This window comes from Amblyomma mixtum, chromosome 9, assembly GCF_055824585.1.
Source record: "Amblyomma mixtum isolate Tamu chromosome 9, ASM5582458v1, whole genome shotgun sequence".
NCBI classification, from domain to species: Eukaryota; Metazoa; Arthropoda; class Arachnida; order Ixodida; family Ixodidae; genus Amblyomma; species Amblyomma mixtum.
This window is the reverse complement of record NC_143020.1, coordinates 32654909-32669320: the sequence shown is the minus strand read 5'-3', so window position 1 is coordinate 32669320 and position 14412 is coordinate 32654909. Positions and strand designations below refer to the sequence as shown.

The 14412-nt window shown below is 51.4% G+C and overlaps 1 protein-coding gene across 1 annotated transcript; it reads right to left on the bottom strand.

The window, feature by feature from the left end:
• Positions 1–7296: 7296 nt before the first annotated feature.
• On the bottom strand, positions 7297–13661 carry LOC149328675 (uncharacterized). The gene is made up of 3 exons (XM_089561456.1): positions 13418–13661; positions 11038–11240; positions 7297–8344 (listed from the first exon to the last, which is right to left on the bottom strand). Exons 1-3 carry the CDS (start codon positions 13635–13637, stop codon positions 7967–7969), a joined length of 801 nt encoding a protein of 266 aa, XP_089417582.1. The 5' UTR covers positions 13638–13661; the 3' UTR covers positions 7297–7966.
• Between the last annotated feature and the right edge of the window lie 751 nt (positions 13662–14412).

Sequence of the window (14412 nt, the reverse complement as noted above, 5' to 3'; positions counted from 1 at the left end):
ACGTGCCGCAAGTGCAAGAGCGAGCGTCCAGAGCGGCGGACGTGACTGCCAAGCGCAAGAGAATAACGTGACACATCACATGCCAGAACTGGCGAGGAGAAGCCGTGGAACAGTAGTCAGCGCAGCGATGGAGGTGACTACCAAGAACGCAGCTATGGCGTCGATGAAGAAGGTCGATACATTTGCCACGTACTATTTTATATATTGCCACGCGCCTAACGCGCCGCGTGGCCTCCGCGCTGAGTCGAAGACGACGACGAAGCGGGAGTGGGCTCTCGTGGCGCGCTGTTCTGTTCTGTGTCGTGGAGGCTGGCTCCATAATTAAAAAAGGGCTCCCAGTCTTGGGTTCTTCTCGACGTCTACCTTCACGGCTCCTCTGGTCGTGACACTGGTGGAGGTGCGGCCGATGCTCCCTACTCCTGAGGACGACTCGACACGCCCGCCTCTTGTGACCACCGCTGTCCATCGTGCCAGCCGGAGGATCCGAGGCTTGTCCCCCGAGGCCCTCCCTTTTGTCGGTGAGCCCTCGACTACCCCTACGCTCATGGCGACGCCAATACCCGCCCTGCCTCCGACTGTTCCTGCAGCCAGCCCTACCTATCTCACTCTTCAGACCCCACGAACGCCTAAGCCCTTTCACGGTGACCTGTTTGAAGATGCAGAAGATTGGTTGGCGCACTACGAACGGGTTGCGACCTTCAACTGCTGGGACGCCGCTACAAAGCTGCGTAACGTGTACTTTAGCCTTGAGGACTCTGCACGTACCTGGTTCGAAAACCGTGAGGCTACTTTCTCGACGTGGCAGGACTTTCGACGTCAGCTCCTGAGTACGTACGCCAACAGCGACCGCCGGGAGAGCGCGGAGCGTACCCTGTCCTCTAGAATTCAGCTTCCCAATGAGGGTGTTGCCATGTACGTCGAGGATGTGACGCGTCTTTGCCATCGCGCCGATCCGGCCATGCCTGAAGAAAAAAAGCTGCGGCACCTCATGCGCGGCGTGAAAGACCAGCTCTTTTCCGGCCTCGTGCGGAACCCGCCCAACACCGTCGCGGAGTTTCTGGCCGAGGCCGTCCACATGGAAAAATTGCTGCAGCAGAGATCGCAACAGTACGCCCGGCAACTGCGTCCGTCGTCGACACTGTCAACGTTGGACCGATTCGACCACGATCCCAGGACGAATCCGGACTCCCTTCGCGAACTCATCCGTTCAATGGTCCGCGAGGAGCTGCAGCACCTTCAAGGAACCTTTGCCCCTCGCGTCGATTCCGTCACCAGCGTCATCCGCGAGGAAGTCCGGCAGGCCCTCAGAGCACCAGACGCTGCAGTTGTGCCGGCGCCGCAACCGACTCCATACGATCCCGCGCCGTACCCGACTCCGGTCCAGCCAGTCACGTACGCGGACGTCGTGCGCCGCGCGGCCCCATCTCCTGGTCCTTTGCCTTACACCGCACCATTGGTCGCGGTGCACTCTGCTCAGCCTACTCCTTACTGGGCGGATCGGCGCCAGGCACCGCGGAAGACTGACCTCTGGCGCACTCCGGATCAACGCCCGCTCTGCTACCACTGTGGTGAGGCCGGCCATCTCTACCGGCGGTGCCCCTATCGCGCAATGGGACTACGCGGTTTTTCTGTCCACAGCCCCCGTCCACGCCCTGGAGAGCGCCCTCAAGACATCGCCGAGTATGTCACCCGCCAGCGTAGTTCACCATCTCCTCCGCGCCGCGAGTCGCGATCGCCCTCTCCACGCCGGTCTTCGCCCTCTGGGTCCCGTTTCGCCTCAGGACAACGTGGTTCCTCGAGCCCTCGTCGGGAAAACTAGCTCCGGCGGCCTTTGGAGGCGAGGCCGCCGAACGCCGTTCCGACGCAAAGCTTCCACCGCCGCAGCAACTTAATCGCCCCGACGTCGGATGCCGCAACGCTGCGCAGTTTTCCCCGACGCGCCTTTCGACTCGCCGCGATGCCCTAACCCCAATCGCCGACCCGCTTCCGCCGCCGCACGTACCCAATCGCCCCGACGCCGAACGCCGCATCGCCGAAGAGTTTCCCTCAACCCGCCGCTTGAATCGACCCGACGACGCAACCCCAGTCGCCGACCAGTTTCCGCCGCCGCACCGACTGAGTCATCCACAACAGCCATCGACGGGCCGCGCTGAAGGAAGGGTCTCTTTGGATATCCCTGTTCTCGTCGACACAAAGGAGGTTAGCGCGTTGGTCGATACGGGCGCAGATTACTCTATCCTTAGCGGACGGCTTGCGACGGCCCTGAAAAAAGTGACGACACCCTGGGACGGTCCCGACATACGCACGGCAGGCGGACATCTTGTCGCACCACTCGGCATGTGTGCGGCCCGGGTTACGGTTCGAGGCTGCACATTCGTTGCCACGTTTCTCGTTCTCCGCGAATGTTCTCGCGATGTCATCCTTGGCATCGACTTTCTTCGCGAGCACGGTGCGATCATAGACCTCCCGAACCGCTTGGTGACGTTTTCTACCGCAATGGCCACAGAAGAACCAGCGCACCAGGGTTCTCGGTCCGCCCTACGAGTCGCCGACGATAACGTTACGGTGCCACCACGTGCCAGCATTCTCACGAGAGTTACCTGCGACGAGCCACATAGGGGACTCCGGGTTGTCGAGCCTAATGTCTCCCTCGTACTCACTAAGGGGGTTGCGGTGGCACGGGGCCTTGGATCCTTTCATGAAGGTTGTACAGAGGTCCTTGTCACCAACTTCTGCAATGAACATCGACATCTGTTCCGTGGAACAGCCATCGCTTCCGTCGACCATGTTCAGGAAGTGGCCGAATGCTTTGCTTGTGCGGAGGACACACCTGAAGCTGACGCCGAAGCGGTCACCAGCGTAGACATAAATCCTGGCCTTCCACCCACTGAAAAGAGGCAACTCCAGGACCTCTTGCGGGAGTTTGGTGCCTGTTTCACGTCGTCGTCCAAAGTGCGCCAAACGTCGATCGTTAAACACCGCATTATCACGCATGAAGGAGCCCGACCCATCCATCAGCAGCCCTATCGTGTGTCCCCTCGTGAGCGAGATGCTATTCAAACACAGGTCGAAGAGATGCTCACAGACGGCGTCATCCAACCGTCAAGCAGTCCGTGGTCGTCTCCTGTCGTCCTCGTGAAAAAGAAATACGGGACACTACGGTTCTGCGTCGACTACAGGAAGCTGAACAGTGTGACCAAGAAAGACGTGTACCCGCTACCGCTTATCGACGACTCCCTCGACCGACTTCGTCAAGCCAAGTACTTTTCTTCGGTCGACCTCAGAAGTGGTTATTGGCAGATAGAAGTTGATGAGAGGGACCGTGAGAAAACCGCATTCATTACACCGGACGGGCTGTATGAATTTCGCGTCCTCCCATTCGGGCTCTGCTGTGCTCCTGCCACGTTCCAAAGAATGATGGACACCGTTCTCACCGGTTTGAAGTGGCAGACCTGTCTTGTTTATCTTGACGATGTCATCATTTTTTCCGGAACGTTCACGGAACATCTGCACCGCCTCAGGACTGTCCTCAAAGCCGTTCGATCTGCCAACCTCTCCCTCAAACCAGAAAAATGCCACTTTGGGTTCACCGAACTGAAGTTCCTCGGGCACGTCATTAGTGCTGACGGAATCCGCGCTGACCCAGAGAAGCTTGCTGCCGTTGCTGCCTTTCCGGTCCCCTCCCACAAAAAAGCAGTCCGACGTTTTCTGGGCCTGTGCTCCTATTATCGCCGCTTCATTAGAAACTTCGCCCAGCTCGCCAGCCCTCTGACTCTCCTAACCCGTGATGACACGTCATTTTCTTGGGACAACGAACAACAGACTGCCTTCGACGAGTTGCGACGCCTACTCCAATCACCGCCCATCCTGGCACATTTCGACGAAGATGCCGATACGGAGGTGCACACGGATGCGAGCAACGTCGGTCTTGGCGCCGTTCTAGTTCAGCGGCAAAACGGTGTCGACAAAGTAATTGCCTATGCCAGCCGCGCGCTGTCGCGTGCTGAGTTGAACTACTCTACCACGGAAAAAGAATGTTTAGCGGTAGTCTGGGCCGCCGCCAAGTTCCGCCCATACCTCTATGGCAGACCGTTTCGTATTGTCACCGACCACCACTCGCTGTGCTGGCTGAAAAATTTAAAGGACCCTTGCGGCCGCCTAGCACGTTGGGCATTACGCCTGCAGGAATTCGATTTCACCGTCACCTACAAGTCAGGCCGGAAACACACCGACGCTGATACCTTGTCACGCGCTCCCGTCGAACCTCCTCCGCAAGACACCACCGACGATGATAGCTTCCTTGGAGCGGTCAGCACATCTGAGCTCGTTTCCAGACAGCGTGCCGACGCCGAGCTCCGTCTGCTCATCGAACATCTCGAAGGTGGGTGCCCTGAGATACCACGAAACCTAGCTCGTGGACTATCGTCGTTCTGCCTGCGGAGAGGGGTGCTTTATAAAAAGAACTCTACTTCAAGTCCGACAACTTACCTGCTCGTCATACCGTCTGATCTGCGGGATGAAGTCCTCCTTGCCTGCCATGATGAACCGACTTCCGGCCACCTTGGAGTTACCCGCACCTTATCCCGAATCCGGCAGAACTATTACTGGCCCAACCTAACTTCAAGTGTCAAGCATTATGTCCGGACATGCCGGCAATGCCAGCGGCGAAAAAAACCCGCGCTCAAGCCTCCTGGACTGCTTCAGTGCATCGAGCCGCCACAAATACCATTCGACAGAGTCGGCATGAACCTTCTGGGGCCATTTCCTCTCTCGTATTCCGGCCACAAGTGGATCGTAGTCGCCACAGACTACTTGACCCGCTACGCTGAAACGAAGGCCCTGGCGCGAGGTACTGCCGCCGAAGTTGCCCACTTCTTTATGCACGACATCGTGCTTAGACACGGCGCCCCATCGGCCGTCATTACTGACCGAGGCAAGGCGTTTACAGCCCGACTCCTACGTGACATCTTAGCGCTTAGCCATACTGCTCATCGACCGACAACAGCGTATCATCCCCAAACCAATGGTCTAACGGAACGGCTCAACAAAACATTGGCGGACATGATCTCGATGTACGTCGACGTTGAACACAAAGCCTGGGATGAGGTCTTGCCGTACGTCACCTTCGCATATAATACCGCGACGCAGGAAACCACCCAGTTCACCCCGTTCCGTCTCGTGTATGGCAGGGAGGTCCGCATGATGCTAGACGCCATGCCGTACGGCGACGCAGAGCTTCCCCCTGAAGCTGGCCACTTCGTGGAGCAAGCAGAGCAGGCCCGTCAGCTGGCCCGCTTGCACATCAAGGACCAGCAATCCGCCGATGCCCGACACTATAACCTTCGGCACAGGGACGTGCACTACGAGCCGGGCGACCACGTGTGGGTGTGGACACCAGTGCGCCGCAAGGGATTGTGCGAAAAGCTTTTAAATAGGTATTTTGGCCCGTACAGAGTCCTGCGTCGCCTGAACAGTGTCAACTACGAAGTTGTCCCCCATGGAACTGTGGTCGCCGGCCCTCAGCGTCAACGGCCTGAAATCGTGCATGTAGTGCGCTTAAAGCCGTACTTTTCGCGTGACTGAGCGCTGTGTTCACGCTGTTTCGTACCTTTCCCCCTTACCCCACGTGTGAACTTGACTCTCCCTGCATGTCATCTAGAGCGCACTGTATAATTCACCTCACCCCCAGTCTTTTTTTTTTTGTTCCTCCTCCCCTCACTGTACATACCCCATTCCACATCGAGACGATGTTTGCTTTCGCGGGGGGGGAATAATGCCACGCGCCTAACGCGCCGCGTGGCCTCCGCGCTGAGTCGAAGACGACGACGAAGCGGGAGTGGGCTCTCCTGGCGCGCTGTTCTGTTCTGTGTCGTGGAGGCTGGCTCCATAATTAAAAAAGGGCTCCCAGTCTTGGGTTCTTCTCGACGTCTACCTTCACGGCTCCTCTGGTCGTGACAATATGCAGCGCGCCTCCCTCTAGAGGTCAAATCTAGGAGCCAGTTGACCTTCAGGTTCAGCATGGGAGGAGTAGAGCTTCTCGCTCTGAATCATGTGCGTAGTTCTTGTGCGCAGCTGTGTTTACCGTGGTTAATAATTGTCATAAGCCTTAACATAAACTCTCAAGCCCAAGCAGTTGTTGAAAGGTTCCACGCACGTGCAGTTCAGCAGTAATGTCTTAATTGCCATTGCACCTGGTGCTTTGGCAAGTCTGTGATGCAAAATGAAGTATGAAAACTTGCTCGAAGGTTTTCTTTTTCGTGCTTATTACCACAAATTTACAAGGGCGCAGATTTGTTCCGAAATTAATACCTTTCAAGTCTGACGGAGGAAAGCAAATTCGCAAAGCACGCGACAACCATTATCCCCAAAACAGTCATTTTTATCAGTGTGGCAAGTGGCAGCAGCTTGCTCTGCGACAAAGCCATTCTTCCTTTGTGCAGCTTTTTCAGTCAAGTCAGAAGCAATCAAAGCAGTGGACTGCATACTGCGCACAAGGCAAATGTCGTTGGTCTTTCCTTGAAGTAAATAATGCTTTCTTGGTACATTGGAATATCTCCAAGATTTCTCAGGTTGGTCGCCTGGAACAAACGAACGTTGCTCTGAGCGCGATTGCTTGGAATACTTTGAAGTGAGAGCTGCGATAGTGGGAACTCGCCGGGATCTGTAACGCTGCAAAAGGAAAGCATGATGAAGGCAGTGAATCAAGCATCTTCCATTATTCAACGGTATGGCAACGCAGCTGCATAAGTCGTGTGTGGTTATACTGCAGTGAAGGCAGGCTCTAACCCTGCAGATTAAGATGGTTTGATTTTCAACAGCACTTGATGCATCAGTGTACAAACAAAAGAGCCACACAAATTAGTGGGTTAATGTGCCCCACAGGACCCCGGACAAGGCAAATTGTCATCCACTAAAAATATAACAGCGATGACAATGGGCAATCCTGACCAGATGCGTAAACCTTCACTTCAATGACGTCACTGAGTTGTACTTTCAGACCCATTCCCCAATGCAGATTCTTGCATTCTTCAGCTATAGCCAAATTTCAAGCGGGACTGAAAGTGCGCAAGAAGCAGTTATGTTTAGCACTGCTGGTGTTGACTAAACGACACGAAATACAGCTGCACTTTGTAACAGAAAAGCAAAACAAGCAAGGCTGAGGCTTGGCTTTTGAAACTATACTCGTGAGACTCAGTTTGCCACTATCAAGAAAGCACGCCTTGCAGATGACGTACTTGCTTGACCAAACCAATAAGATGACCGGAAACTGCCCGACCAGTGTTGCCACACCTCAGAGCAGTTTGGAAAAGGTTTTATTACAATGAACAAATAAAATGAAGTGTCAAGTGTAATGCATCGATAACAAATTGTTAACAAAATGAGTATGTATCAGCCTTTTCCAGTGGAGGTGCTGCGCAGAAGGGCTCTGACAAAAACGTCGCTTTTAAAATATCAAACGTAACGTATTGTCTAAAAGGTTTTAGTTTTGGTGAATGCAAGTTGCACAACATCGCGCAATGTTGACACAAAGCACATCGTTCTTAGAAAACGTCGCCAAAAATGTCACCACATTGCATTTCTACACCAGCAGACGCTTCAGCGAAGCTAAGACCGGCTGTTTTCATTTGAGATTATTTTTTTCAGAGGCCTGCGCCACGCACGTTCATGAAGGTAAGATCACTATCACAGAAGTTGAGGCACGGACAGGTTTCCCTGTACAAGAATGCTTATATAATAGTCTCTTTCATCACAACCATTGTTGGTCCACAATTTTGAACTCTTCCCACAGATATGCGTAGGTTAGGTTGATGCGGCGAAGGCTTAGCTTAGCAACCTTCGTACATTCTCTCCCAGCTTCATTTCGGGGCAGCATCAAGGGAAGCGGACTGTCTTTGACTCGGTATACGCAGAGAACTAAATGGCGAGAAGGCACTGCAAAGTGAAGCAATTAAAATCAAGAATTCATTCATTCCACAAGGTATCGCTCAATCACGCCGAGGATCTCAGCCTGGCACCTGACCAGTTTTCTGGGGCTCAACAACCGAAGCAACGCCGCCACAGTCTTCCCAAAGTACATCGCAGCATCGTCGCAGTCGGCTGTCTCGGCGACAGTGCGCGCTGTTTTAGGGGTAGGCTGGCTTCCCCTGTCCAACTCGAACGGTTCCGTTGAGGCGTCATCGGGCTCTCTCGGACGTTTGGAGCTGCTCTGAGGCAGGGACTGGTCAACCTGAAGAGAAGATGACCTTGCGCTTGCGACTGAAGTGGCGCTGATTATCCGAAACTCTAGGTTGTTGTCGCAGTCATCGTCCGGCAGCAAGACCTCGTCGAATGACTCCGGGGGTGGCTGCACAATAGCGGAGAGAAGAATCCATTACGGCATGCAAACCAAACTCACAAGTATTTGCAGTAAGTCACTGCACAGAAAGGCAGTCACAAAACACGTCCGTTTTGTTAATATGATAAAAAAAGGCCATCGGATATCTGGTAGAACTGTGCATGGAACTCAAAGAAAAGTCCGTGCGCAATTGGTTATCATCATCAGCAATCGCAGATGTGCACTACAGAAGAGCTCCAAGTAGCTCTGTCCTGCACACACTTTGGCCATCCAATCCTCACTATTGCATTTCCAATATTTAAATTGAAGACTGCTTTCGGGATATTCATCATCATCAACAGCCTGACTACGCCCACTGCAGGGCAAAGGCCTCTGCCATACCTCTCCAATTAACCCTGTCCTTCGCCAGCTGTGCCCACCGTGTCCCAGCAAACGTCTTGATCTCATCCGCCCACCTAACATTCTGCCGCCCCGTTACTCTTGCCATCTCTTGGAATCCACTCCGTTACCCTTAAGGACCAGCGGTTATCTTGCCTTCGCAATGCATGCCCTGCCCAAGCCCATTTCTTCCCCTTGATTTCAACTAGGATGTCGTTAACCATTGTTTGTTCCCTGACCCACCCTGCAAGCTTCCAGTCTCTGAACGTAGCGCCTACAATTTTCCTTTTCATAGGGCGCTGCAATTAAGTTGACCTCTTTCATTACCTAATCTTATCTCAACACTTGAATCTCTGCCGAACAGAGCTACATTTGCCTCCTCTTGAAACTGTCCGCCATGTAAGAGATATTCACAGAGGCGTCAACACCAACACTTGCTGGACCCGCCCTTGTCGGAGCAATCCGGCAGCAGTTGGCGAATAAGCGCCCAAGACAGGCTGTAAGAAACTTTCTTGTAAGCGTGCACCCAAGCTTTGTCATCTCAACACCTCCAGGCTCACAGTCACCCGTGTGTTCGCGGTGCGGGCCATGACGTTCACAGAGGCTCGGTACACGTTGACGAGAACGTGCGTGTGCAGTCGGCATTGAGCCCAGTGCTGTAAGTTTTAAAAATCCAGATGCGCCATGCGTGGAGGTCAAAGAAATCTGTGTGGCCGGATTAGTATAAACCCGGTCGAAAACAATGCACTAATAGAATACACTAAAGATTCGTAAATTCACACAGGAATTTTTTAACCTGGCTAGTCATATTATTGGCTTAACACCGGCGGTTTGAGCGATGTATCAAAGTATTGAGAGGAGAGTACCGAGTATTTGTATTGGAAATGAGTTTAATTTCTGTGTCAGGTATTGGTATGGGAAATACAATTTTTGAGGGCATCAGCATGCAAGAGACCCCGAGAATTATCGTGTCCAGCCCTCACTTCGTCATCAAGCATAGCGATCCTCTTATGCAGTTCACTTGGCACCCTGCACACACCTTTGAGAAATGAAACAATTTTAATAAAATTGTCACTGGCTCATGGCACATTCCAACCTATATACAGGGTGTTTCACGTAACATGAACCAGTGATTTAAAAAAAGTGGCTCACTAGAGCTGGACGAAACCGACGACACATTGTTTCTCGTCATGTCGGGCTCCTCAGAGTTTTTTAATTTCTGCTAAATAAGCTAAGATTAATTCTGTAAATTTCCTATTATTCAATTTATGGTCAAGTGCCTTACCATATGTTGTAGAGGGGTTTAAGAAAGAACCGATGCAATTTTTTGCAGCAACGTACCTGCTACGTGGTCCTTTTTTCGGCACTTAAAGAAAGCTCGCGACATGTGAAGAAAAACCATGTGACTGCACTCGTGCTCCCAATCGTGTTTTGAACGAAAGATACGTTGCGCGCTGACCGTGCCCAAGGGAGCGGCCGCCTCGCAGTTCGACAGGCTGCTAAATGATGAAAAAAAAAAAACTGAGGTGTGCCTTAAAATATTCTTCACTGCTTTCCCTTCGTTTTTGTTTTGCCTATGCGATGGCTGAATTGAAGCTCCGTTCGAATTGGCTGTCGATGGCTTGCTTATCACTTATCGCAGATTGCGGCGGGCGCTTTCCATGTCAGGAAGAATGCGCTGACGGATTTTCAAGACTATGCTGAGAGAGGCGTCTGCCGCACGCTTTTAGACGGCGAGCGCGCACGCTTCGTTCACTCAGGATACGCTAGGGAGAGCTATGTTATGGTAGTGCAATCGCGCAATTACGTGGTTTTTTTTCATATTTCGTGGGCTTTCTTGAAATGCTGGAAAAAAGGACTACGTAGGAGATGTGTTGATGGAAAAAACTGCATCGGTTCTTTCTTAACCCCCTCTACAACTTAAGGTAAGGCACGTTACCCTAAAGTGAATAATAAAATATTTGCTTAATTAATCCTGGCTAATTAGCTTATTAAGCATAATTTTAAATATACTCTGAGAAGGGCCACACGGCGAGAAACAATATGTCGTTGGTTTCTTCTAGCTCTGGAGTGCCACTCTTTTTTAATCCTTGCTTCAAGTTAAGGCAAATACCCTGTATACATGGCATCAAATACCGACGCTAATTTCCGAGGAGTTAATATACCCATTCTTGCAGTGCCTACTGCCTACTGCTGGGTGATGCGGCAAGCGATATAGCAGTACTTGCTGAATTTTGCAAACAGGCGTCAAGAGAAAGCTGAGCTCGTGACAACCTTGCTCAAGCGTCTGGAACCCTGCATACACAAGCGAACAAGTGGATTACCGTCTCTCGGTCCATATTCTCCTCGTCAGCAGCCCCGCTGAGGCCCCGCAACTGTGCCATTGGCTCCAGAAAGGACATGGACTGGAAGTAGCGCCACTTTCCGACGTAGACCCTGACCGAGTCCTGGTCGCCCTTCGGTCGGATTTTCTTCCTTTCGTTGCGGTATGTCCGCCGCTTGTTGCTGAACAGATTGCGCAAAGAGGCTGCGGACACAATCGCCGTCATTTCAGGATGAACAAACACATTAAGGAAACACTATAAACAACTCAAAATCTGATGCTAAAGGGACCCAACACTGGATTATAAGCACCAATTTTTGTCGGCACAAAAGTAAGCTTGCTGTCTAAGGTGCTGGATTCCGCAACGGTTTTGTTGGAAATGCTGCAAAGAATTTGTAACGAGAATATTTGAATCAGTGCATGCGCCAATTTTCATGTTCCTCATAGCCTGAGTCGCTTTGGGAAGTTAAACCCCAATAAACCAACTAAACTAAACCAACCATTTTTATGTACCCCGGTGCTGTAAATAAGGTCAGCGAGTGCAATGGCGATTGCACGCCGGCAGAAGTGCTGTGCCAAAAACTCAATTTCAAGTGCAGGCATTATTTAGACATTTTTAGCACACAATAGCGGCAATTCTGGTTTACAAAACAAGACATTGTTCTTCACACAATCAGGTACAGGTCGCTGAGAAAATTTAGTGTTCCGTCTAAAAAAGGCAAAACACTGTGGCGCCATCTAATGACAAAAGCTAGAACCACATGGTCGATGATGTGAAGGGAGCGTTGGTTTCACTGAAGGGCGAACTGGAGAGAGCTCAAACAATACACTCGAACCTCGTTGTAACAAAACAGTTTATAACGAAACAATGGATATAACGAAGCTACGGCTACAACGAAGTAATCACGAGGCCCATTCAACTTCGTTATAAGAAGGTTCAATCGAAAGAAAATTTAACTACGCGGCTAAAGGAAAAAAGGAACATTCACTACTTCAAAAAAAAAATCAGCGATACTTCACAGCGATGTCGCGGGGCAGGTCACAGGGCGGAATACACCGATAATGGCTGGTTTCCTTGAGCAATAATAAGAATCTACCTGGTTTAAAAATTTTCGGACATGTTAGCAATTTTTTGTTTTTATTTGCAGCCGTGAGAGTTTTTAAACCTCCCGACAACCTCAATTTTGGAAATTTTTCATTGCTGCTCTACTAGCTTTAATTTTACCCTTTCACTTCCTCAACATGTGACTGCAGTTTTTAAATATTCGTTTGTTGTTTAATGGCAATGGGCACGTGTGCTGGGCATATGCGCCACGCACTAAGAAGTACCTGCTCCATTTTGGCTCAGCTCATTCAAAGCTTGCTAAGAGAGGGATAACTGTCATTCCTTCCTCCAGCACTCCTCAAATCATGTCACCACAAGACTAAAAGCTTCTGCACCCAGTCGAGCGTTTTGGAAATTCTGCGACACCGCTGAAATGACTGTTGCTTTGGCGGAAACTGATACAAAAGATAAAATGACCCTTGCAAATGCACACAGAAGAAAAAATAAAGAGAAGCTTCATTGTCATACCGCACGTGCATCGTGTGTCACATAATCTCAAGAGAATCGCGCCTCACTTCAAGTCGACGATGTTTTCAACGCGCCGCGCACTTTCGAAGCTTCGTCGCATGGCGACAGGCAAGGGTCCAAAGAGATCTACATGCAGTAAGAAGCATTAAGAAATATTGTTTCGTGCAACGAAGGTGTTATTTATAGTATCCCTCTGAGCTGTGACCAAGTTAACGTCGGCCAGGCGGGTCGCTGTCGAAATGACTGATTACGTAAGCATGAGAATTCCTTAGATAACGGCTACTACACGAATCGGACACCGCCCCCTTTGCTGTAAGGACTGCAAATGCTATCCACTGCTGACAAACACTTCAGTAATCGGACGGCATGAAGGAAGGCTCGAAAGTGAGTTGGTTGAAGCGGCAAAGGTAGCTCCGAGTTACCGATGTATTAGCACGCCCTCAATACCTGCGACTGAAAAAGAGCAGCGTTTTCTTATATCTTAGAAAAAGAATACGAACACTTTTTGCGTTTACTTATTCCTTACCTCCCCCTGGCCGCCACTCTGTCCCTTTAGTGTTTAGTGCGGTTTCGAATGACAATGCTTTGAGCATACACGATTGCTCCCGCTAGGAAACGTGAGCTTGAATAAAGCTGTTGAAAGTTAGCGCTCGTCCAGTCGTCCGCCTCTCTGCCCTTGCGTTTTGCACTTCCACACCTCGTCATGTCTTACTAGCAGGCCAAAATTGCTACTCTTGAGGTATTGGTAACTAATAGTCCTAGCGCGCACGTGTGTTGGTTCCTAGCGCGCAAGTGTTGGACCTTACACCGGCGGTGTAAGGTCCATACGCAGGCCAGTTTTTCCTCATATGAGACACCACGTCATTCCACATGGACCCCTTGAATTCGCGCTTCGAGTAGTCCGGGTTGTCAACATCCCAAAGCGCCGGTCTCTCCCTCACGAGGTCGATGAAGTATTCGACCGCCGCGTGGGATATGGTCATCGTCGTCGAAGTAGCTGCGGTTTCAGGCACGTCCGTGCGGCGCATTCCAGGCGGCGTCAACGTCCGGGCTAGTCTGCGATGCGGTGCTGGCTCAGGAGGTTCGCAGGGGGGGGGGGGGGGGGGAGAAAACTTTTATTTAAAAAGCAGAAGGTTGCTTGAGCAACTTGGGTGGCGCCCCTAGTCCAGGACGCCACTGGCTTTAGCTGACTGACGGACTTGCTGAACCAACTGAAGTTGCTGATCCAGGGTCTCGCTGGTCAGGGCCACCTCGCACTACTCATATGTCGGGTTGGATACAGTTAAGCGTTTTGGTTTCGTTGTACATTCCCACGATATGTGGTAGAGCGTAGGGCAAGCTCCACACCAAGGGCATGCATTCTGATATTGAGTGGGGCTAATCTTGTGTAGGATGAACAAGTTAGGGAAAGTGTTGGTCTGAATTTTCCTCCAGTCTATGGCTGCGGAGGAGTCTAGTTTTATGTGAGGGGGTGGGTATTTTCTGCGCTCCAGCCGAATATGTTCTAATCTGTCACCATAGGTGCTAGGCATGGGCGTGGGGTTATGATGAGGATCCGCCCGGTGGGTTAAATCTCGGGCTAGATCGTTGGCTGCCTCATTTCCAGTTAGTCCTTCGTGACCAGGTGTCCATGTTAGTCTGTGTGTTAGGCTGAGATTGCCAAGTAGCTGTGTTGCTCTTGAGGGAAGCCTGCCATTAAGAAAGTCTCGGCAGGCTTGTTGGGAGTCTGTTATAACGTGGGAGGACTCTACGCTGACTGGTACCAGGTTCACCGTGCCGACGGGTCGCCTATCGAGGCGTACG

Bases quoted from the DNA above. Each gene is read 5' to 3' on its own strand.
- LOC149328675 (XM_089561456.1), bottom strand. From the start codon at position 13,637: ATGCGCCGCACGGACGTGCCTGAAACCGCAGCTACTTCGACGACGATG. The intron at 11,241-13,417 runs GTGTAAGGTCCA...TTGTGTCCGCAG, and splicing joins GTATGGACCTTACACCGCCG to CCTCTTTGCGCAATCTGTTC. The intron at 8,345-11,037 runs GTAATCCACTTG...GCTATTGTGCAG, and splicing joins AGAATATGGACCGAGAGACG to CCACCCCCGGAGTCATTCGA.